We start from the raw sequence: 24206 nt of genomic DNA on the forward strand, positions 1-24206 counted from the left end.
TGACTATTAAATATGATACATACTTAAAATCGCAATTTCATGCGTAGGCCAGGTTTTAGAGCTTTTTTAATACACAGTAAAAACTCCTTGTATGTATGACCACTAGTTTCAATTCTTGTTCATGTTCTGCTTTTCAAGTATAAACCAGACAGATCAAATGCTGGTGCACCTGCAGGCCTTCAACTCTCTCCCTGAGAATTACATGATCCCAGAAAGCACCAAGAATGGAGTCCCACTCTTCTACATACCTCCGGGGTCAACAACACCGGTAGGCTATCTTGCTGAACTAATCGCATGCATGATTCACACACATTGAAATAAAGAAATGCATTTTATTTCAACGCAATATCCATAATATCACCATCAAATCTTTGACCTCTGGTTTAGAGAGAACCTATCTTTAATCTAAACCAGTTTAAGCTTCACAACCTTACCCTGACCCATTGTGAAAGTGCTCTATGAGTCTAAAAGATTACTTTGCAGACCTCTTGCCTGTACAAAATTTAAACAAAACCAACTAAAAATCCATCTAAAATTGGTAATGGTTTCTGTTCTCTCCCAAGTTAGGCTGGATCCCATTTGCTAAATTGTGTTCATCCAGCTTGATAAAGTCTTACATTTTTCCAGGTTCTGTCCTTGCAGCACAGTGGATCCAAAGATTCGTCCCGTTCACTTTTTTCCTCCTACTGGAAGCCCATCCTTTCCATGGATGCCAACTTCTGGCAGAGGTGGCTGCACATGCACCGCATCAGTATCATCCTGGAGCATGACATGTAAGCTCTTTCAGAACCTTCTAGAACAGTGATTTAAACCTGCACTTTAAAGCATTTCTACTGTATCCATTTAGTCCATAAAAAATATGTGAACTAGATTGTTTCTCCAAAATAAAACAAACCCATCCATGAGTCAATCCATCCAGTGAATTGTCCTCTATAATTTTTTTGTTTAGTTTCTGGTAACTGTCTCCTCACGAGCTACAACGGTTACAACTGTTACAACTCAAGGCTCTTGAGGCTGCTAATTAGAAAACATAGGCAACATAGCCAGGTATCAACATAATATAGATAGCCTTGATGTGTATTTAATCGGACATTCAATTATTTTTTGGAATATGCATATGTAGGGATTTTTTGTCCAGTTATTGCATTGACAACGTCTCCCTTGCAGGCCTCTACCGAAGCACGTTCATACCCCTGGAAACAATGGGCGCTTCAGTACCATTCAGTGTCGCATCTCCCACTCCGCTCTTACATCCCTTCTCAAAGACTGGACCAGCTTTGTCTTGGTTGAGGGCTACTCCTACATTAAGGTCATTTACAGGTGAGTCAGTGGCAGTAGCCGTACACAAGAGAAACAGCTGTAAACCTCAAAGCAGATGGCTAGCCTCTTGATTAGTGTGACTCAATTGTGTTTTGAACTAGTACTTGGGAGTCTGAATGGATCATAGAGAAGTAATTGAATGAAAATAAGCAATTATTTACAAGAAAATTCACCTTGAGATTACTTTTATACTTTTATTACTATTATGTTTGTTTGTGTGGGTGTCTCTGGTCCTCCCTAACATCATATTCATTTTTGTGATATCTGTAAAACAAACCAAAAAAAGATTTAAATGTTTATTTTCCAGTTCGCCTGAACACCCACCTTCCTCTTTCTACCTGGTGCGTCTGATCTCCAAGACCCCTTGCATGGTGCTGCGCCTGGGCTTCCCTATCGGCACTCTGGCCCACATCAGGAACAAGGTGACCCTTAATGATCCCATGGCATGCTACTTTATGAATGCTTTATATAGCTGTTAGCTTGCCCCTAATGCAGTACTTGAAGGCGTTCAGGAAATTCAGCCTTGGTGCATAAGGGTTAGTTACAGCCACTACAAGCCAGTCCCACAATAAGCTTTCCACAAACGTGATGTTTTTTAGGGGTTGGTCAAGGTGGAGGGTGGGGGTGTGGCCCTGAGCAGCTTGCAGCCACGGTGCCATGCGCTAGTGTTTACAGTGGATGCATCGCAATGGCGAGGCGCACACAGCTTTTGGCCGTGTTTTGTAAATATTCTAGAACACTCCGGGTGCTCCGGCGGGAGTCCTGGAGCTCTATATCTAAATAATATCAGATATCTATATCCTATAATATATATTATTATAAGATAATTATTAGAAGATGTCCATATTGTCCATGATTTTTTTAGTTAATATAATTTGTGTTTGAAATTGTAAATAATTATACTTGAAGAAAATACTTTTGTTTTGAGAATTTGGGGGATTTGGGGGAGCAGTGCCCTATAGCACGAAGCTCGCTGAACATACCCAGGCTTTCTTGGCTCGACAGAGCCGCAACTCGCAATCAGAGTTAAATGGTACCACGAAGCTCACCTTAGATTCAATTAGTTGAACCAGGTTTTCCGCTTTAGGTTCAGTGCGCGTCACGTGAAAGGGGCGTTTTTTGCGTCATTTTTCTCACCTTTACGATAGATCAAGCAGTCTATATGCGTATATGTGAAAATATTCTGCATATTGTCTGTAAAATAACTATGCCAAATGCAGAATTGTTCGCCATTAATCCAAATAGAATGATGATGATTTAAAAATGCATAAGCAACGTCCATCCTGCCTTATTCTATCATTTAGGGAATTCACTTTAAATACACCCTATTTAAGAAATGTATGGCATGTTTTCGACCGCTGAGAGGTAGCGGCTCTAGCGTATTGGAATGGTATAAGACCCGAACGCCAGCGACCGGGGTTCAATTTCGCCGGTCTATCATATGCATTTTACCCCCATAGATGTGGTGCCAGCACGGCCTTGAAAATATGGGTTCAAGTTCGAAATAAGCACAAAAATATAATTCCATAAGCTTTAGTGAAGTATTCCATATGCATGAGAATTAGGACTTTTTAAGCTTCACATAAATCTGCATCACTTGGGAGTCGAACCCCCCGCGCAGATATTCAAGACTGACGCCTCGTTTCCACATACACATTCTCGTATGCGATCCAACCGTCTCCGACCGAAAGTCCATTCATTCCTATGTGATTCTCCGTAATTTCCGTTTTTCCTCCGAGACTCCTCCCCTCCGTAACATTTCTGTCCGGTATGTCCGTAATATATACGTTCAAAAAATTTAACTTTCGCCGTCGTTTTACGGAGATACCGTATGAAAGTTTTTATGTTTTTCACAAAACTTGTAGGCTAAGTACCATGCAGGCCAAACTCCTCAGCGATCTCTTTCCAAGCCTGTTGGTTTTGTTTTTATCTCTGTATATGTCGATCCTCATGTTCCAAAGTACCGGTCTCCTATCCGCTTATCCGGGGTCGGGTCGCGGGGGGAGCAGCTCATGCAGGGGGCCCCAGACTTCCCTTTCCCGGGCCACATTGACCAACTCTGACGGGGGGATCCCGAGGCGTTCCCAGGCCAGTGTTGAGATGTAATCTCTCCAACTAGTCCTGGGTCTTCCCCGAGGTCTCCTCCCCACTGGACGTGCCTGAAACACCTCCCAAGGAAGGCGCCCAGTGGGCATCCTTAACAGATACCCGAACCACCTCAGCTGACTCCTTTCTAAGTAAAGGAGCAGCGGCTCTAATCCGAGTTAGGGAGACGCCAGCCACCCTTCTGAGAAAACTCATCTCGGCCGCTTGTACCCGCGATCTCGTCCTTTCGGTCATCACCCAGCCCTCATGACCATAGGTGAGGATAGGAACGAAGATCGACCGGTAGATCGAGAGCTTTGCCTTGCGGCTCAGCTTTCTTTTCGTCACAACGGTGCGGTAAAGCGAACGCATACCGCCCCCGCTGCTCCGATTCTCCGGCCAATCTCACGCTCCATAGTACCCTCACTCGCGAACAAGACCCCGAGGTACTTGAACTCCTTCATTTGGGCACTCATTTCCTACCCGGAGTAAGCAATCCGCTGATTTCTCTAACATCTTTTGTCCGTAAATAAATTCATGCCCGTACGTAAAACACTAGCGACTCCTTCCGTAAATTTACGGAAGCACGGACACGAAAAACATACGTATGTGGAAACGAGGCGTGACGCGCTACCTCCACTCTAGCACACTGTCACGGAAACACAATGCGCAACAGTAATCATTGTCTACGTAAGGTCCAAAAGGACGATCAAATAACGAACACCCTCTGATGAGAATCTGTATCTCTCATGAAGAACCCCAATTTCGTTGTTTGCACAATGACAATAAAGTCTGAAATCTGAATATCGTCAGACAATGCCAAGGGATCGGTTCTGTCCCGTAAAACCCTCTGTCTCCGGAGAGACGCCTGTACGAGAAGTGCGCCGGGGTCCACGGGCACACCCACAAATGGTGACGCCATTGTCAGAGGAGGGGCTAGGAAGCTGCGCACGCCGATTTAAGTAGCCGATCTCCGGCTAGACCAAGCCGAAAAACTGCTCCCGACCAGGTTTGGTTGCGAGCATAAGTCACCATGGTGATACAGCGACGCTAAAAGAGATCGACTTTCGTGGTCCAACTAACCCAGGCTTGGAGCTCAACATACCTCGCTAACCCTCTAAGCGAGCTTCGTGGTACAGGGCCCAGCTCTGCGATGGCCGACCTGCCTTCACGGCGTGCTGCTGCTTCAGCGTCTTCTCGACTTAAACCGATCATTTACAAAACTGATGACGGAAAAGTGATTGTGGAAGATGAACTACTGAACTTTCTTGTGGTTAAAATGAGAACCTTAAGCCACGATGAGATTGTTTTGCTGGTGACTAGTACTTTTACTTCCGAACGGATTGACACAGCTGTCACCTTAAAATTGTACCGGGGGCGAAAATTGTACCGGCCTACTTCATCGTTTGTTTACATCCTGACAACCTGCCCGGCAACAGACGACGCGATGCAGAAAACGATAGTTATGTTATTATAACTCTAGTTCTATGATTGTAGGCGTAGCCGTCTAGGCTTCGCCTTATGGGCTTGTCCTGTGCGCGCGCCTGCGCGCGCTGAAAATTCAAACTATGCACCTATCAGCGTGGGCACCGCCCACATTTCCCACGGTATCGTGTCTATATAACGCGGTGTATACCGTCGCTCATCCTCCACGCTTTTCTTTCAGCATTTGGAGGGTACAGCAGGTGGGAAACTAGACGGCTACGCCTACAATCATAGAACTAGAGTTATAATAACATAACTATCGTTCTATTTCATGTAGGCTACGCCGTCTAGGCTTCGCCTTATGGGCTAAGGTGAAGCTGCGAGCGGAGCCCGATCAATGTACTCCTGCTGGACCCCAGTCAAAACGACCTAAGTCACCAGAGCACATTAAGACTCAAAAAGCCAAGGAAGTGTAAAACACAACAGCTTTATAAAAACTAATTCCTCCTAGATCAAGCAAGGCAATGATCAAGGGAGAAAAAAGTGAGTCTGTAAAGACTCCGGTTCTATTCCGTGCTTCATGGAACCCATGAAAAGGAAAAGAAAACCAGAGCAACACGGTTTCCATTAGGTCCGCTACCACCGGGGGCAGAGCTACGGAATTCGGCTCTCCAATAATGGGACTCTCTCGGCCGTTTCTTATTTGAAGAAAACGGCGGGAGTGCCTCACTGGTAAACAAAACCACCAGACGATTGGCGAGCCAATAGAAAACCCCCTAGCCTGTTTTTCATTTGAAAAAAGGTGGGAGAGTAAGAGACTGGTAATCAAGACCAACTCGCCAGCCGGCGAGAGGAAATCCAACCACGCCGCTTTAAAGAACATTTCTATATTCTTAAGCCGTAAAAGGGGTCTCGGACTCTAGCACAGAGTTGCCGAGTGAGCCCCTGGACATGTCTAACATGTAAAAACGGACAAAGGGGCCGGGGGAAGACCAAGACGCAACCGCGCAGATGTCTTCCACCGAAACGCCCTTGAGTAGAGCCGTTGAAGCGGCCACGCTCCGTGTGGAGTGAGCTTTAACGCCCAACGGTGGCGCCAAGCCCTGCCGAGAGTAGGCTAGGCAAACACCCTCACATACCCAGCGAGAAAACCGCTGCTTAGAGAGAGCGCGGCCCCTGCTAGCGTCGCTATAACACACAAACAACTGTTGTGTGGAGCGGAACGCTGCCGAGCGATTCACGTACATAGCCAACGCCCGAACCGGGCACAGGAGATGCAACTCCGCCTCCGCCTCACTAGAATGAGGCGGGGGGTGAAAAGCCTTAAGCACAATATCCCTCGACCGAAAAGAACTATTAATGTTCTTCGGGAGGAACGCAGGATTAGGTCTGAGCAACGCGAAGGAGCTGTCTTCGTTTAGCAACAAGCAACTCGGGCTGACAGACAGACAGACGGTTAGCTCACCGGCCCGCTTGGCAGAAACCAAGGCCAACAAGAGCGCCGTCTTAAATGACAGGGCATCCAAAGGGGCCTGGGAGAGAGGCTCGAAAGGATCCCTGGACAATCCGCGCAACACGGTGGGGAGATCCCAGCGTGGTGTAAGCACGCGTGAAACAGGCCTAACCCGTCTAGCCCCACGCAAGAATCTCTTGACCAGTGGATGGCTGAAGATCGGTCCACCATCACAGCCTGCATGGCCAGCCGAAACGGCTGCCGCATAGACCTTGATAGTGGAGAAGGCCAAACCTTTTTCCAATAAGTTTTGCAGAAACGAAAGCACGCTTCCCACCTCGCATTGAGATGGGACAGCGTGGTTCGTCTCACACCAATTAGAGAAGGCGCACCACTTCGCCGCATAGAGGGAAGAAGTAGAAGGCGCACGAGCACTCTGAATAGTGTTGATAACCGTCTCAGGCAAACCTTTGCCCTGCAGGATCAACCTCTCAGGAGCCAAACCAACAGCCGTCCCGAGACATCGGGCGGGTGGTGCACCGTCCCGTGGGCCTGTGAAAGCGCATCCGGCCTGAATGGTACTGGCCAAGGCGCCGACCGCGAGAGCGCGGCCAGCTCTGGAAACCACAGAGCTGAACGGTTCTCCAGGGCCACTAATATCAGGGACAGTCTCTCCTGTCTGACCCGTTCCAGAAGAGGAAGGATCAGCTGGAGCGGGGGAAACGCATACAAGAGAGCCCGCGGCCAAGGTGTGTGTGCCAACGCATCTACCCCCAACGGGGGAAGATCCCAAGGGCTGAGGGAGAACCACCACCTGCAGTGCGTGTTCTCCCGGGACGCGAAGAGGTCCACCTGCGCTGTCCCGAACCTCTGCCAGATCAGTCTGACAATGTCGGGATGTAACCGCCACTCGTCTCGGCGGGGACCGCCTCGAGACATGAGGTCCGCCCCAAAGTTCTGGGCGCCCGCGATATGCAGGGCTCTCAGACTGCGGAGATACTGATGAGCCCAAAGCCAGAGCTCGACCGCCTTTCGGTGGAGAGCAGGGGAGCGGACTCCCCCCTGTCTGTTGATGTACGCCGCCGCCGACACGCTGTCTGTCCTGATCAGAACGTGGCGGCCGCGCACCAGGTGAAAGAAATGCAACAGCACTTTCCTCACAGCGTCGAGCTCCAACACATTTATGTGTGCTGTAGGGGGCGTGCGCCACTCGTCTCCGACCGAGTGAGAGAGGCACGTTTCTCCCCAACCCGTCAACGAGGCGTCCGTGAAGACCACTACGTAGGACGCCACCCTGCCAAGGGGAACACCCTTGAGAAGGGCGGAGGGTCCTTTCCAATATTCCAGGTCTGGCGACACCGAACGGGGAACGAGGAGCACCCTGAGCTTGTGTCGCCTGGGGTCCAACCGTTGGCGAGCAAACCACCGCTGGAGTCTGCGCATAAAAAGCAGACCCAGGGGGACCACGGGGTGGGCAGCTGCCATCAGCCCCAACAGGCGCATGGTGGACAGTGCGGTCACGTTTCTGCGAACGTGAAAACGGGAGAGCGCAGACAGGATGGCGTCTCGCCGAGGAGGCGAAAGCATCGCAGTCATGGTGGCTGAGTCTAGGCAAAGCCCCAAGTAGACTGTCTGCCGGCTGGGGAGCGGGGAGCTTTTCTCCCAGTTGATGGCAAAACCCAGGAAGGAGAGATGGTTTATCACCAGCATGGTGTCCCTTCTCGCGGTCTCTTCTGAGTTGCTCAGAATAAGCAGATCGTCTAGGTAGAAGAGAATCCTCTTTCCCTGACGCCTGAGCGGTTCCAACGCCGTCTCCACACACTTCGAGAAGGTGCGCGGAGCCAGGGAATAGCCGAACGGCAGACACTGGTACTCGTACGCCATCCCCATAAAGGCAAAGCAGAGAAACTTCCTGTGCGCCTGCCGAACAGGGACGTGGAAGTAAGCATCCTTGAGATCCAGGGATGTGAACCAATCGCCCTCTCACACACCGGAACAATGCTCCGACCGTGAGCATTCTGAACTTCCTCGTGGCAACGAATCTGTTGAACACGCGAAGATCCAGAATAGGTCTCATTCCCCCTGACTTCTTGGAAACCAGGAAGTAGCGGGAATAAAAACCTAGGTGAGACTCGTGGGGGGGAACGACAGTGATGGCTCCCTTTACCAAGAGACGTGCCACCTCTGCTGCCAGAGCCGTGCTCGCAGCCGGGTCCCGTAGCGTGGTCTCCACCAACCCCATAAAGGGTGGGGGACGACGCTTGAACTGTATGGGATGGCCCCATCTCTGCGTGTGAACCAAGGGGGGCTTCCCATGAAAGGGAGGAGGCTCAGCGAGCGTAGGAGACGTACCAGAACCAGCCGCTGTAAAAACAACGAGCTGTCTAGACGTTGCACTCGTGACCGCTGAACAGGGAGCGAGCCGTCCGGCCGCCGCACCTATGCGAATGCGCTGTCCGCAGGCTGTAGCCACAGCGCGCGGACCTGTCTCCTCACCTTTAATGTGGGGAACCAGGGGATCGGTACAAGCGGCCGCATCCACGGGCTGGTGCAACGAGTCTCTGAACCGTCCACGAGGCTCCAAGGATCGCCGCTTCTTAGAAGCAGGTGAACCAGAGGCCATGTGAACACGCCGTCCGACCGCCACCCTACAGCCACCGGGCTGAGGGGGGGAAAGAGGCAACATGGAGGGACGCGCCACAAGCGTAGGACGCAGGTGGCCTAAGGAATATCGCTCTTTGGGTACCATGTACTGCCGTTCAGTCGAACGGTCTTTATTTTTTTCTTTATTGGGGAAGGAAAAAGTCGGAGCCAGCTTCCGGAACTTCCCGGTCCGTGGCGCTGCTCCACCCGTCCGCGGTTGCGGCAGCCGCGGCTGCTGCGGCACCGGGGCTGGAGTCGGAGGCGGTCCCCTGGAACGCTGGGCCCGGCCTGGACCCCGCTTCCTCCCTGCGGAGGAGCCCGTGAGAATCGCCCCGAACCGGGAACGATTCTCACGGACAGACTGCTGGTGCGCGAGAACCTCGGAAAACCGGGGTCCAAATAGGCCATCCGGCGCTAGTGGACCCTGGACCAGGCTGGCCCGCTCCCGTTCCGGCACCGCAGTGTGGGAGAGCCATATGATTCGCTGAATCATGGTTGCCCACGCCATATGCCGGCCGGCCGAAACGGCTATCGGCTGGCATAGCTGGAGGATGGCGCTGGAAAAGCGGGAAACCGCCAGCCATCTTGCGGCTTCCTCTGGGCCGTAGGCCTCCCGGTCAGCCGACAAGGAGACCATGGCGGAGGAGAGCATGGCGATGTTGTTGACCGCCGCCGCAGATTGAGAGGCACAAACGAACAACCCTGTCCGTTAGGCCGACAATCTGTTTCTGGAGGCGGTCGGGGGGCAGTGGCTTTCGTTAGGGCGCCATCCGGCGCCCGGACAGAGAAGCGCTGCCAGGGGAGGCTCCAGGCGAGGGATCCCCCTCGCCTGAGTGTCGGCCCACCCTTCCACGTTGGTGAAGTCCGTGTAGGACTTCACCGGGGCCTTCAATGTAGAAGGGTCCGAAAGCACTCGCCCTGCATATCATCCGATATGGGGGCGAGAGGCGGGGCCGGCATAGGAATCCCTTTGATGGCCGCCGTCTCAGCCATGATCTCCCCGAAGAGATCGGCCATCCGGCGCGGTCTCTCTCGTTCCACGGCGGTGACGGTTGAAACCCGGGAGTGGGAAACACCGGACGCCGAGTCGTCGTCCATTGAGACAGCGTCGCCGTCGGTGACGCCATCGTGGTAGTCCGGGCTGGCCCTGAACAGGTCAATGGCGTCAGCCAGGTCCACCGCCGGGGAGAAGTAGAGGTGCCTGGAGAGGATCCCTTCTTCAGACAGCTCCCGGCATGAGACACAGGTGACGGAGGGCGCCATAGCAGCCGCGGCGTGGTCGGCGCCGAGGCACCGAAAACACGCCACGTGCCCGTCACCCGGTGCCAGGGAGGCGGGACAGGAGGCGCAAAGGAGTCCTGCGAAGGACTTGGCCCCAGGAGCGCTCTTAGGTGGCCCTGAAAAGGGCCGTTTGTCCGAGGCCTCTCCCGGGCCGCTGCCACCGGCCTGGGAGATCCGTTGTTCCGTTCACGCTGATAGGTGCATGGTTTGAATTTTCAGCGCGCGCAGGCGCGCGCACGGGACAAGCCCATTAGGCGAAGCCTAGACGGCGTAGCCTACATGAAATAGAACATGTTTCCAAACGACGAAATAACATAATACAGATAGCGGATCGCTATCTGTATTATGATAGATAGCGATAACACTTGTTTTTACTTTATATTTGTATTGTATTTAATTGTTTAATCTAAACAATAAAAAAATTTGCCCGCGAAACGGGCGATTGCGTCAAATGACAAATGTTTTGCCCGCGAAACGGGCGATCGCGTCAAATGACGTAGGAGGGTTCTTGAAACATAATACAGATAACGGATCGCTAGATAACCATTGTTTTTACTTTATATTTGTATTGTATTGAATTGTTTAATCGAATTTAGCTAGTAAACTGAGTGTTTTAAGCAGGTTTCATAGTCTAGAATGTTCAAGAACCTTCCTACGTGATTTGACGCGTCATTTGACGCGATCGCCCGTTTCGCGGGCAATTTTTTTTATTGTTTCGATTAAACAATTAAATACAATACAAATATAAAGTAAAAACAAGTGTTATCGCTATCTATCATAATACAGATAGCGATCCGCTATCTGTATTATGTTATTTCGTCGTTTGGAAACATGTTTTCTGCATCGCGTCGTCTGTTGCCGGGCAGGTTGTCAGGTTGTCAGGATGTAAACAAACGATGACGTAGGCCGGTACATGACACCTGTCAAGAAAGCTTTGTTTGAGGTGTGCCCTGACACTTCTCAGCGCTGTACTGCCTTCAAAGGCCAACAGAAAGATACTAATAATGTTAAACTGTGCATGAAAGTGCTCAACGAGTGTGGGGAGGATATCCCGAGATTTGTGGGATATCTACTTATTGGACGATCTGCCACCCGTCTCGTTCAATCATATAGATGTCTCAACACTGCTCGGCAGAATGCAACAAATAAACAGTATCAGCTGCATGAAAAGTGCCCTGGAAGCTCAGACAAATGTTTGTCAAAGTTTGCAAGAGGTGACAGCTGCCATAGATGATCGTTTGACTGCCGTGGAGCAGCCGCTCCCCTCAACGTTGGGCCCCGTGGCTGCTGAACGGTTAGATGTGACAGTCCAGGAGACCACAGCCCCAACATCACCTGTGGCGTATCGGTCACCGTGTCAAGCGCATTCCCCTGCATGGACCACGGTAGTAAAGAAAGCGGGTCGTAGTAAGCCGGCGCCGGGTAACTGCTGTTCAGCACAGACCTCGCCTCGGAAAAACGTCAGCGAGATTGGAGCGAAATAAGACTGGAATAATTGGTACGGGCACGGCGGGCAACATAAAAACGATCACAACAAAGATGGTGAGTGTCTTCGTCTCAAAGTTTGACCCTAATCTAGATGCCATCACTCTCTCTGACTATTTGAAAGATAAACTGGATCGGGAAGTGAAATGTCGCAAAATCGAAACAACTTTAAGTAGATTCAGCTCTTTTTGTGTCACTGCTGAATGTGACAATGTAGCGGAGATGTATGATCCTCATCTGTGGCCGGCAGGTGCTTTTGTTCGCAGGTATTTTGAGCCACGCCGGGCTAAAGTCGCTGGTGGGGGGGCGGTTCGATTGGAAACTAATCCACGCTACCAGTTACCTGCGCCACAGTCTGTGGTTTGTGATGGGGAGTCCCTTTCTGCTGTCAGCCAGCTAACAAGCGAATGCTGATGTGACTCGTGCGCCTGAGTAATATCCCGTAATGAAGAACAATATGCGGATTGTATCGTACAATGTACGGGGTCTACGTGTGGGACACACTGCTACAGATAAATCAAGACGCTTTGTTGTTGATAAATTGTTGAACGAGTGTGATATTCTGTGTCTCCAAGAGACCTGGCTTGCCAAACAGGATTTAGACAAGTTAAATACAATACACAAGGATTTTCATGGTGCTGGGGAATCCACTACTGATCTAAGCATGAAAATAGTTAAAGGTAGAATAGCAGGTGGAGTGGCCATCCTTTGGAACCGTAGATATGACCCAATGGTGAAAGTGATTAGATTAAATGTTGATTGGGCCATAGGGTTAGAAGTATGCTTTAATGGTAAGAGGATTACCATTTTAAATATATATACACCATGTGAATCATATGAGGCTGAGGATGAATTTTTGAACAGACTAGCTTTTATCCACTCCTTCATTGAGGACAATGATTCTACTTGTGTGTATGTCTATGGGGATTTTAATGCTGACTTATCAGATAGCAATTCTCTTTTTGCAAAACATCTGGTACATTTTTGTAATGACAATAAACTTATCTTATCTAGTAAAGTATTCTTACCAGATAATAGTTTTACCTATGTAAGTGAGGCATGGCACACAACCTCCTGGCTTGACCACTGTCTGTGCACAGCAGATGCTCATGCCTCTCTAGAAAATATGGAGATTTGCTATGGTCTGGCTACCTCTGACCACATACCTATAGCTATGTTGTTAAATGTTGACACTGTGCCCCTCCTGGTGGATACTGGGAATCCAGGCAACTCAGTGAAATTAAACTGGGCTAATCTATCTAAAGAGGACATTGATAGATATACTGGCTTAACTGACAGCCTACTAAATCATGTTGTATTGCCGAGGGATGCCATTATGTGTCTTAACATGAACTGTGCTGACACACAGCATGCTGCTGACATTTGTGATTTATATGATAACATTACAAAAGTTTTAAATGCCTCTGCTAGGTCTTTCGGCAGTCATAAGAAGGTGGTTAATATCAAACCTGGGTGGAAGGAGTATGTGTCTGAACACCATGCTGCAGCAAGGGAAGCCTTTCAACTTTGGATTGATGCAGGAAGGCCTAGACAGGGTGATGTGTTTGAGTGTAAAAAACAAACTAAAGCCAGATATAAGTATGCTCTTCGTCATATTAAGACAAAAGAGAATACTATTAGAGCGGACTTGCTTGCTAGGAATCTACAAAAGAACAACTATGTTGGCTTTTGGAAAGCAATCAAAGTGATGAATAACCATAAAACGTCTTTACCATACGACATTGAAAGTATCTCTGGTTCAGATAATATTGCAAAATTATGGCGTGAGCATTATATCAAGCTGTTCAACTGTGTCAAGAGTAATGTTGTTGCTGTTAATAATGTTGATTTGGACACTAATGTTACAGTAAGGCCAGCGGAGGTGGCACATGCTATTGAGATGCTTGATAACAACAAAACATGTGGTACAGATGGTATTGCTGCAGAGCATCTTAAGCATGCCAGCTATAGGCTCTCTCCACTGTTAGCCATGTGTTTCTCTGGTATCATGGTGCATGGTGTTCTCCCTGATTCCATCTTGTCTGTTTTGCTGGTTCCTGTGCTTAAGGAGAAAGCTGGCAAATTAAACAGCATGGACAATTATAGGCCAATTGCCCTTGCCAGTACCCTGTCTAAGGTGCTGGAAAAAAATATTTTAAATAGGATCGAAATGTATGTATTAACTACAGACAATCAATTTGTGTTCAAGACAAAACATAGTACTGACTTATGCATTTATGCTTTAAAGGAGATTGTTGCTTAATATCAGCGCCAAAACACCTCTATGTTTCTCTGTTTTATTGATGCCTCTAAGGCATTCGATAGACTCAACCATGCAAAACTATTTGAAAAACTACTCATGAGAGATGTTCCTAAATATATTGTCCGAATTCTAATGTATTGGTATGCTCAGCAAACATTCCAGGTCAAATGGGATAATACTGTTTCTGATCCTTTTCATGTGGCGAATGGGGTCCGTCAAGGAGGAATATTATCCCCTATTTTTTTTAATGTATATATTGATGACCTTTCAAGACAGCTAAATGAATGTACAACAGGATGTATTGTGGGAGATCAAGTTGTGAATCATCTCATGTATGCTGATGACCTGGTTTTACTTTGTCCATATTCTGCTGGGTTACAAGAGCTGTTGAGGATATGCACACAATATGGAAGTGAATTTGACATCAACTATAACTTCAAAAAGAGTAAGGTTGTTGTTGTGAGATCTAGAGAGGACAAAAAATACTCTTTTCCTGCTTTCCACCTCGCAGATGGCCTCTTAGAAACATGCAGGGAATTAAAATATCTAGGACATATCTTCTCAGATGATCTCATGGCTGACGGTGACATTCGTCGTCAAAGTTGTAAAATATATGCACAGGCCAACGTGATGTTGAGGAAATTTTCCATGTGTTCCACTGATGTTAAGTGTGCTTTGTTTAGGGCTTATGTCACGCCGCTGTATACAGCTCATATCTGGTCCTCTTACAGAGTGAGAAGTATGCAGAGGCTTAGAGTGGCATATAATGATGCCATGAGGTTGTTGCTCCGTGTTCCTAGGTGGCACAGTGCTAGCCAGCTATTTGTGTCCTCTAATGTACCGACATGTCAGGCACTGTTACGAAAGTTAATGTTTAATTTCATGTGTCGATTGGATTCATCAGAAAATAGCATCATTATAGCCTTAACCAACCCTATGATGGGCTATCGGTTCACATCCAGGCTTCGAAAGCATTGGCATGATAGCTTGCACCTATTTTAGTACAGTATTTTTTGAGTATGTATTTTAATGTGTTATATGTGTGTGTGTATGTTGGATGTGAGTGGACCATCTGAGTCCTTAATAATAAAGATTATAATATTATCATGGCCAAAAGCTGTGTTCGCCTCCAGACAATATTATGCATCTCTAACGACTGCGTCGGGTTCTCCAACGTCTCTGGTTCTTCCACTTCCACATCAATCTGAAGTAGACAGAACCACGACATGGAGGAGAAAGGGATTGTTGACCACGATAGGCTCCCGCCGGAGCCTATCGTGCTCCGGCACGATAGGCTCCGCTGCCCGCGGGGCTCCGGAGCCTATCGTGCTCCGGCACGATAGGCTCCGCTGCCCGCGGGGCTCCGGAGCCTATCGTGCCGGAGCCCCGCGGGCAGCGGGGCTCCGGCGGGAGACTATCGCGGGCAACAATCCCTTTCTCCTCCATGTCACGGTTCATGTACTTCAGGGAGTCATAGCCAAAGTTCCTTTCTCCCAATTTCTTCTCAACCATGGCTGAGATAACCACCACTACGAGTCTCGTTGTGGAAATACCATAGACGTCAGAGAACCTGACGTGTTATGCGGCATAATACCAACCGCAGAACGGTTATCCAAATAACAAAGTTTACAAAGTGTACAACAACAAATGTATAACACTTGCGTTACAGTGTGTATGTTCACACACACACACACACACACACACATGTGGCGCTCGAATGGTCGTAGCTCATCGTCTCATTGGCGGGCCAAATTCTCTGGGTGGGCAAGGCAGAGAAAGGGGAGGTAACTTGGCCCCTTATGACGACATACAGGGCCAAATTCGAAATCGGAGCGTCTGAGCTTTCATTCTTTAAAGGCAGAGCCGAATACCTAGTGCTCGTTTTACACCTAACGCCATTTCTAGCTACTGGGGGACCATAGGCAGGCTAGGGGAACTCTTATTAATGTTAGAAAACCTCATAGAGTGAATTTTCATGCCATCGGACCTTTAACCTGAGCATATGCGCAATGATCCCTCAAATGCACCTCTTTCCCTATGCTAACAAGCTTTTGGTTAGATATTGTCGAACGTTGTCAAACCTCTTCAATAAGATCACATTTTACCAGGAAATAACGATGACATGTGCTGTAGGTATTATTTCTGAATATCATGTGTTGAATGTTGCCTTTTGCTTCCTAGCGGTAGCCTTGACCGCCTGTTGGTGAAGCCCATGTGAAAGCAACATACATGTAGTTCATCTAATGGCCTGAAGGTGTCTCACTATAGAGACTAATGTTTAGTTCATCTAGTGAGCTGTAGGTGTCTCACTGTAGAGACTAATGTGTAGTTCATCTAGTTTCCTGTAGGTATCTCACTGTAGAGACTAATGTGTAGTTCATCTAGTGGCCTGTATGTATCTCACTGTATAGACTAATGTGTAGTTCTTCTAGTGGCCTGTAGGTGTCTCTCTGGACTAAAGGCTTAGTTATGGTTCCACGTTAATGCAACGCAAGTTGGTTTACTGACCCATTACATCCGTGCAGCCCCTTCTTCCGTCCACCTCAAGGGCCTGATCTGCGCCTCCCAAAAATTGTAACTTTGCTTCGTGGCGCAAGGTTATAAGATCAATCACAGCAAGGGAACCATAACTAAGCCTTAACGTGTATGGGGAAAGTGAGTTAATTCTGATAAAATAGATCAAATACATTCTTTCTTTCTTTGGTTAGAATCTCAGTGGTAATTTATCTCCATATTATTATTTTCGATACGTCCTGTTTTACCATTTCATTTCATTAATGGATAGGTATTAATTCAATATAATTCTTTATCTTAATAATTTAACTATAACTGTATTTCTGCATGGATATCATGCCGGCCTCTTTGTTTCCCATGACTAATCCACAGATTGTGGATGAGCTCCGGGACCAGATCCTTAAACTGCGCTTCCCTCATCGTGTTCAAAACATCAAGGAGGTTACTCCCAAGACTAAGAGGAAGCTACCTGGCCAGCCGTCGCCATCCAAGTCCCCCTCTCTCCCTGTCCCCAAGCTGGCCTTGTCAGACAGACCCTGCGTGGTGGTGCTCAACAAGCCCCTGGAGAGACTGCTGATAAGGTGCCTGCATGTGATGGTAGCATGGAGCAGTTGTACTCTTAGACCAAAGGCTGATAAAAAGCTGTTTCTAGAAAGAGCACTTTTAAATAAATTCAATATAATTTGTAACAGTAAATATATAAATATGTTAATTATTTGAATATGATCATGTTCTCTGGTGTTCTAATTTACATACATATCTAATCCAGGTGCAAAGGCCTTCCTTTCAGGGATCAATGGGTCTGTTGAGAATTGCAGATGATATTCACAGGCATGTCTTGAAACCAAACCCCAAAAGGATTGGTCATTTTCAAGATAACTTATGATCAATGTTAAATTATCTATTTTTTCAGATCTACCTGTTCATAGAAGGCTGAAGTGAAAAATGTGGAACTTTATATCGTTACAGAGTAATTAATATACAATGAACGCTCACTACCCCACAGGTATGACAAGCTACCGCTGGACTTCCAAGTGCCTTTCATGTTCAACATGGAGAACCCCGCTCACGTGCCTAACACCGGGACCCCGCTCAACGTGGCTGCCAGCCGCTCCGCCTCGTCCACGCTGGCCTCCCTTTCCCGCTACTTCTACCACCGGCGCTGGGTCTGGGCCATGCAGAGGAACCAGGGCCCCGTTGTGTCCATCCAGGCCATGGGTCACATCCTCTCCATTCTGTCTGAGTGAGTTCTCCCCTCTTCTAGGATGACCGATGCAGCTTGAGCACATCACTGACAACGGTATGCGGTCTGTTATGTCTCCAGAATCAGGTTGTCAGAGGGGTTTCACTTTGCAGCCAGTGGAGAGGGCATTGTCAACATGGTTCTCGAGCTTCCAATGAAGGTAATTGAAATGAAGTATACTGACAAAGTTATGATCAATGTATTTACCTATTTAGTTAATTGAAACGGGATGCATGTCGATCTGCTGTCTTGCGTTTTTGGTCCTCTGAGCTCTTGTCAGTGTGTGCGTCAAAGCACATCACACTACAGCTCTTAGCCTATACATCCAGCAGTTAACTAGTCTACCGCGTCTTACCTGCGTGGCACCTTAGATACAGCTCTTCAATGGACTACTGTATACTTATTGTATTGTGGCACTGGTGTTATTTAGGGCCAAATCCCATTTCAACCCCTTCCCCCTCCCCCTTCTCCCTCCCCCTTGTTTTTGCGCCTTCATGTGAGGGGTAGGGCTGTCTCAATTCTCATTCGGGTTAAGGGCTAGGGCCAAGACAAAGGGTTACGTAGCCCTTGAAATTAAGCTTCCGAAGGACCACACTTGAAAGTGAGGCCTTTGAGGAAAAGCCGGCCGGCAAATTTGGCAGCTGTCATGAATCCTTGCTAGTTGTTATCATCAGTGTTTGTAATCTCATCATCATCTCATTTTCGTCCGCTTATCCGGGGTCGGGTCGCGGTGGGAGCAGCTCAAGCAGGGGGCCCCAGACTTCCCTTTCCCGGGCCACATTGACCAACTCTGACGGGGGGATCCCGAGGCGTTCCCAGGCCAGTGTTGAGATATAATCTCTCCACCTAGTCCTGGGTCTTCCCCGAGGTCTCCTCCCCACTGGACGTGCCTGAAACACCTCCCAAAGAAGGCGCCCAGTGGGCATCCTTACCAGATGCCCGAACCACCTCAGCTGACTCCTTTCTAAGTAAAGGAGCAGCGGCTCTAATCCGAGTTCCTCACGGATGGCTGAGCTTCTCACCCTATCCCTAAGGGAGACGCCAGCCACCCTTCTGAGAAAACTCATCTCGGCCGCTTGTACCCGCAATCTCGTCCTTTCGTTCATCACCCAGCCCTCATGACCATAGGTGAGGATAGGAACGAAGATCGACCGGTAGATCGAGAGCTTTGCCTTGCGGCTCAGCTCTCTTTTCGTTACAACGGTGCGGTAAAGCGAACGCAATACCGCCCCCGCTGCTCCGATTCTCCGGCCAATCTCACGCTCCATAGTACCCTCACTCGCGAACAAGACCCCGAGGTACTTGAACTCCTTCACTTGGGCTAAGGACTCATTTCCTACCCGGAGTAAGCAATCCATCGGTTTCCTGCTAAGAGTCATGGCCTCAGATTTAGCGGTGCTGATCCTCATCCCAGCCGCTTCACACTCGGCCGCCAGCCGATCCAGTGAGTGCTGAAGGTCACAGGCCGATGATCCAATGAGGACCACATCATCTGCAAAAAGCAGTGACGAGATCCTCAGACCACCGAACTGCAACCCCTCCCCACCACGACTACGCCTCGATATCCTGTCCATGTATATCACAAACAGGATTGGTGACAAGGCGCAGCCCTGGCGGAGAGCAGCACCCACTGAGAACGAAACTGACTGGCTGCCGAGGACGCAAACACAGCTCTCGCTTTGGGAGTACAGGGATTGGATGGCCCTGAGGATAGACCCCCTTACCCTATACTCCCGCAGCACCTCCCACAGTTTCTCCCGGGGGACCCGGTCATACGCCTTCTCCAGATCCACAAAACACATGTAGACCGGATGGGCATACTCCCAGGCCCCCTCCAGGATCCTTGCGAGAGTGAAGAGCTGGTCCGTAGTTGTCCGGGGCGAAAACCGCATTGTTCCTCTTCAATCTGAGGTTCGAAGATCAGCCGAACCCTCCTTTCCAGCACCTTGGAGTAGACTTTACCAGGGAGGCTGAGAAGTGTGGTACCCCGGTAATTGGCACACACTCTCTGGTCCCCCTTTTTGAACAGGGGAACCACCACCCCGGTTTGCCACTCCTTTGGCACTGTACCCGACTCCCACGCGATGTTGAATAGGCGTGTCAACCATGACAGCCCCTCAACACCCAGAGCCTTTAGCATTTCTGGCTGGATCTCATCAATCCCTGGGGCTTTGCCACTGCGGAGATGTTTGACTACCTCAGTGACCTCCACCAGGGAAATTGACGACGAAACACCATCAACCTCGAGCTCTGCCTCCAACATAGAGGGCGTGTTATTCGGATTCAGGAGTTCCTCAAAGTGTTCCTTCCAACGTCCGACGACCTCCTCAGTTGAGGTCAACAGAGTCCCATCCTTACTGTACACAGCTTGGATGGTTCCCCGTTTCCCCCTCCTGAGGTGCCGGATAGCATTCCAGAAACACTTTGGTGCCGACCGAAAGTCCTTCTCCATGGCCTCTCCGAACTTCTCCCACACCCGCTGCTTAGCCTCCGACACGGCAGCAGCTGCAGCCCTTGGGGCCTGTCGGTACCCTGCAACCGAGTCAGGAGTCCTCCAGGATATCATATCCCGGAAGGCCTCCTTCTTCAATCGGACGGCTTCCCTGACCACCGGTGTCCACCACGGTGTCCGAGGGTTACCGCCCCTTGAGGAGCCTAAGACCCTGAGGCCACATCTAGCCACCGCAGCTTCAGCAATGGAGGCTTTGAACACCGCCCACTCCGGCTCAATGCCCCCAACCTCCACAGGAATGCCAGAAAAACTCCGCCGGAGGTGTGAGTTGAAGATACCTAGGACGGGGGCCTCCTCCAGACGTTCCCAGTTCACCCGCACTACTCGTTTGGGCTTACCAGGTCTATCCGGAAATTTCCCCCATTCCCTGATCCAACTCACAACCAGATGGTGGTCGGTTGACAGTTCCGCCCCTCTCTTTACCCGAGTGTCCAAAACATGCGGCCTCAGATCAGATGACACAATCACAAAATCGTTCATTGATCTTCGGCCTAGGGTACTCTGGTACCAGGTACACTTATGAGCACCCTTATGTTCGAACATGGTGTTTGTTATGGATAATCCATGACTAGCACAGAAGTCCAATAACAAACGACCGCTCGGGTTTAGATCAGGGAGGCCGTTCCTCCCCACCACGCCTCTCCAGGTGTCTCCATCGTTGCCCACGTGGGCGTTGAAGTCTCCCAGCAGAACTACGGAGTCCCCTACTGGAGCCCCATACAGGACTCCATTCAGGGTCTCCAAGAAGGCCGAGTACTCTGAGCTGCTGTTTGGTGCATACGCACAAACAACAGTCAGAGTTTTCCCCCCTACAACCCTTAGGCGCAGGGAGGCGACCCTCTCGTCTACCGGGGTAAACTCCAACACCGCGGCGCTCAGCCGGGGATTTATGAGTATCCCCACACCCGCCCGGCGCCTCACGCCCTCGGCAACTCCGGAGAAGAATAGAGTCCAACCCTTATCCAGGAGTACGGTACCAGAGCTGAGACTGTGCGTGGAGGTAAGCCCCACCAGATCTAACTGATAGCGCTCCACCTCCCTCACAAGCTCCGGTTCCTTTCCCCACAGCGAGGTGACGTTTCACGTCCCCAGAGCCAGCTTCTGCCGCCCGGGTCTGGTCCGTCGAGACCCCTGACCTTCGCTGCCACCCATGTGGCTGCGCACCCGACCCCAACAGGTCTTCCCACAGGTGGTGGGCCCATGGGATGAAGAGAGGGGGGGTGCCACGTAGTTTGTTCGGGCTGTGCCCGACCGGGCTCCGTGGCAAACCCGGCCACCAGGCGCTCACCATCGAGCCCTCCGTCTGGGCCTGGCTCCAGACGGGGGCCCCGGGCTTCCTCCGGGCCGGGTCACATCTCCTCTTCTTACGTTATTCATTGAGGATTTTTGAACCATTCTTAGTCTGGCCCCTCACCTGAGACCACTCTGCCATGAGAGACCCTACCAGGAGCACAAGGCTCCAGACAACACAGCCCTCAGGTTCACAGGGACACGCAAACCTCTCCACCACGATAAGGTGACGGTTCCAGGAGAGGTTCAGTGTTTGTAATAACGCTGTTTAAAAGAACGGCTTTAGGTAACGCCGTTTTTTTTTTTAATCTAACTAATTACGGTTTCCGTCATTACAACTCCGTGACTGTTGCTATACATTAAATGCGGGGCGTTACTATGAATTGATTGAATAAACTGCGTAATCCGAACGCACCCCTGGCTTCAAACACAAACTACTAGTGAGGAGACTGGATGGGTTAACAACAAGATAAGCGATTCTGATTGGCTAAGGCCAATTCATGGTAGCCAATTGGAGCCAGTGTTTTTACACACAAGCCAGGGCACGCGTGCCACACACGCACGCACACACCAAACAGATTTGATGAAGCAGCAGAAATGGCGAGTCTGGAGCAATCCGATTTTTTACAGTAACGCAAATTGCCGGATAACTAATTACTTTTATTATAGAGTATTTCAGTCACTAACTCAGTTACTTTTTGGAACAAGTTGTGAGTAACTATAACTAATTACTTTTTTCCCAACACTGGTTATCATTAACTCACAGACTCATGCTGTAAAGTTGACTGTAATATTTTGGCCTCTGTTGACTTAGCAGTCCGCGAGCATCAAGCGTTGATGACACGGTGGGAAACGAGGGGTGTCTCATTTCTTAGCGGAACGTTCTTACCTCCATTGTAATGAGGGGCAAGGGGGAGGGGAAAGGGGGAGGGGGAAGGGGTTGAAATGGGATTGGCCCCTACTAATCGTGTACAGAATTTATCAGTGCATCATTATTCATTTTCGATGCACTTACTCTTTTATTTTGTAAATTTAAATAATGTGGAGATGTTTGTGGATATTAATGCGTAACTCGTCTGCTGTTTTTGAAGGGCACATCTTTGGACTTGGACAAAGAGAGTCATTCATGCATGGTTCAATACATCTTGTTCCCGCCCCACTCCAACGCTACCAAAGATAGGTACAGCTTCCTGTTAAACAGATACAGTACGTAAGAGTTTAGATTGGCTTCCATAAATGGGTTTTGTTACTGTAAAGTTTTGGCCTCTGTCTGATCACATTCTTCATTCTGTATAGCAATAATAAAGATAGTTCCTTTTGTGAACTGAAAAATGAGAGCATGCAGTACTATTAGCTCAGTAGTGACGGCATTAAAATCCTCCCTTGTTATGAACCACCTGTGTGTGTGTGTGTGTTTGTGTGTTATATGGATTTATTGGGAGCCAGTTTCTCCACCGACGATGACAATGACACAGAGGTGGAGGCCATCGACGCGGATGTGGAGCTGAACCTGGTGACAGAGTGTTGGGTGGAGCCGCAGACTGGGACAGTGCTGAGCCACACTGACCAGCATCACCAGTACCATGGCCTCAAGTACCAAGAGATCCCTCAAGCGGTGGGTCAGCTTGTGTGTCGTCTTCTGCATTTATGTCTGGGCCAGGTCTCTGGTGAATGTTGTTTATGACACTTCACCAGCTACCAGTGTGCAGTACAAGTACAGAGGGACCACCTTCAGGTATTTTTCAGGAGCAATTTAGGAGCTGTCTCTCTATCCCCATAGACTGAAACATCAAACATAGTTTGAAAAAAACGGGTAACTAGTCCTGAACCAAGGTCCTGGGATAAACAGAGTGATATGTTTCACCAACACAACACCTTCTTTCAATTCACGTAGAAGAAAAATTTGTCTGGATAATTGGAGCTCCGTTGTCAACACACCCAAGATGCTTCCCAGAGGGGGAAACACTTCACTATGTTCATCTCAGAACGGTGGTCCATGACCTCTTACCCATTGTTTGTACGGCCAATAGTCTAGCATCAGTACATACATTCTGCAAACCTCCCTTAATCAACACATTTATTTAACAAATGCTGTTTTGGTGTTTATGCATGTACATGTGTGCTATCGTTTTGATAGATCTTCCCAAAGGATTTGTCCTGCATGTCAACCATGTTGACATTTGAGTACCTGAGCCAAATGTGTCAGAACAAGGACCAGATGCAGCCCATAGTAGCAGACCTCCACGATGGTAGACATTTTTGATGCATTTAATCCAATATATCTCTACATTTTAAGTATTTTTATGTCTCTCAGGCCAGGTATATAATTGATATTGAGCAAGTGGTTAAGCTATTATTGGCCAATACCGATAGATGTATAATATATCATGCATCCCTCATGTATATGTATGTATTTCTTTTCAATGTATTACTTCATAGGGGAAGGAGAGTTCCTGGCATCTGAAGACAGAATTCTAACTGTTCCGTTTCAGTTTGACCTCATCCAGCTGCTCCCCAAGTGTCAGCAGATAGAAATGTTCTTCCTCATGTTTGGCAAAGGTAAAGTGTTTGTCAATGAAGCTGTATTTATCTATCACTTCTTAGAGTAGGTTATGGTCATTTGGTTTAATTTTTAGGGAGTCTATTATATCTCAAATGCTTCATGTGTGTGCATCGATGCCTAAACATTGCT

At 48.9% G+C, this 24206-nt stretch overlaps 1 protein-coding gene across 1 annotated transcript in view; it reads left to right on the forward strand.

Annotated features, from left to right (window-relative positions):
• The window catches only part of LOC115555031 (KICSTOR complex protein SZT2-like), a 72528-nt gene that overhangs the window by 4255 nt on the left and 44067 nt on the right, over positions 1-24206 (forward strand). The window contains 11 exon segments of the mRNA XM_030371711.1: positions 139-268; positions 628-773; positions 1168-1320; positions 1628-1742; positions 16842-17050; positions 17476-17712; positions 17794-17872; positions 22606-22694; positions 22961-23129; positions 23652-23763; positions 23954-24073. Of these exon segments, the coding sequence (XP_030227571.1) occupies positions 139-268; positions 628-773; positions 1168-1320; positions 1628-1742; positions 16842-17050; positions 17476-17712; positions 17794-17872; positions 22606-22694; positions 22961-23129; positions 23652-23763; positions 23954-24073 (1559 nt within the window).

The sequence above is a fragment of the Gadus morhua genome, chromosome 12, assembly GCF_902167405.1.
Source record: "Gadus morhua chromosome 12, gadMor3.0, whole genome shotgun sequence".
NCBI classification, from domain to species: Eukaryota; Metazoa; Chordata; class Actinopteri; order Gadiformes; family Gadidae; genus Gadus; species Gadus morhua.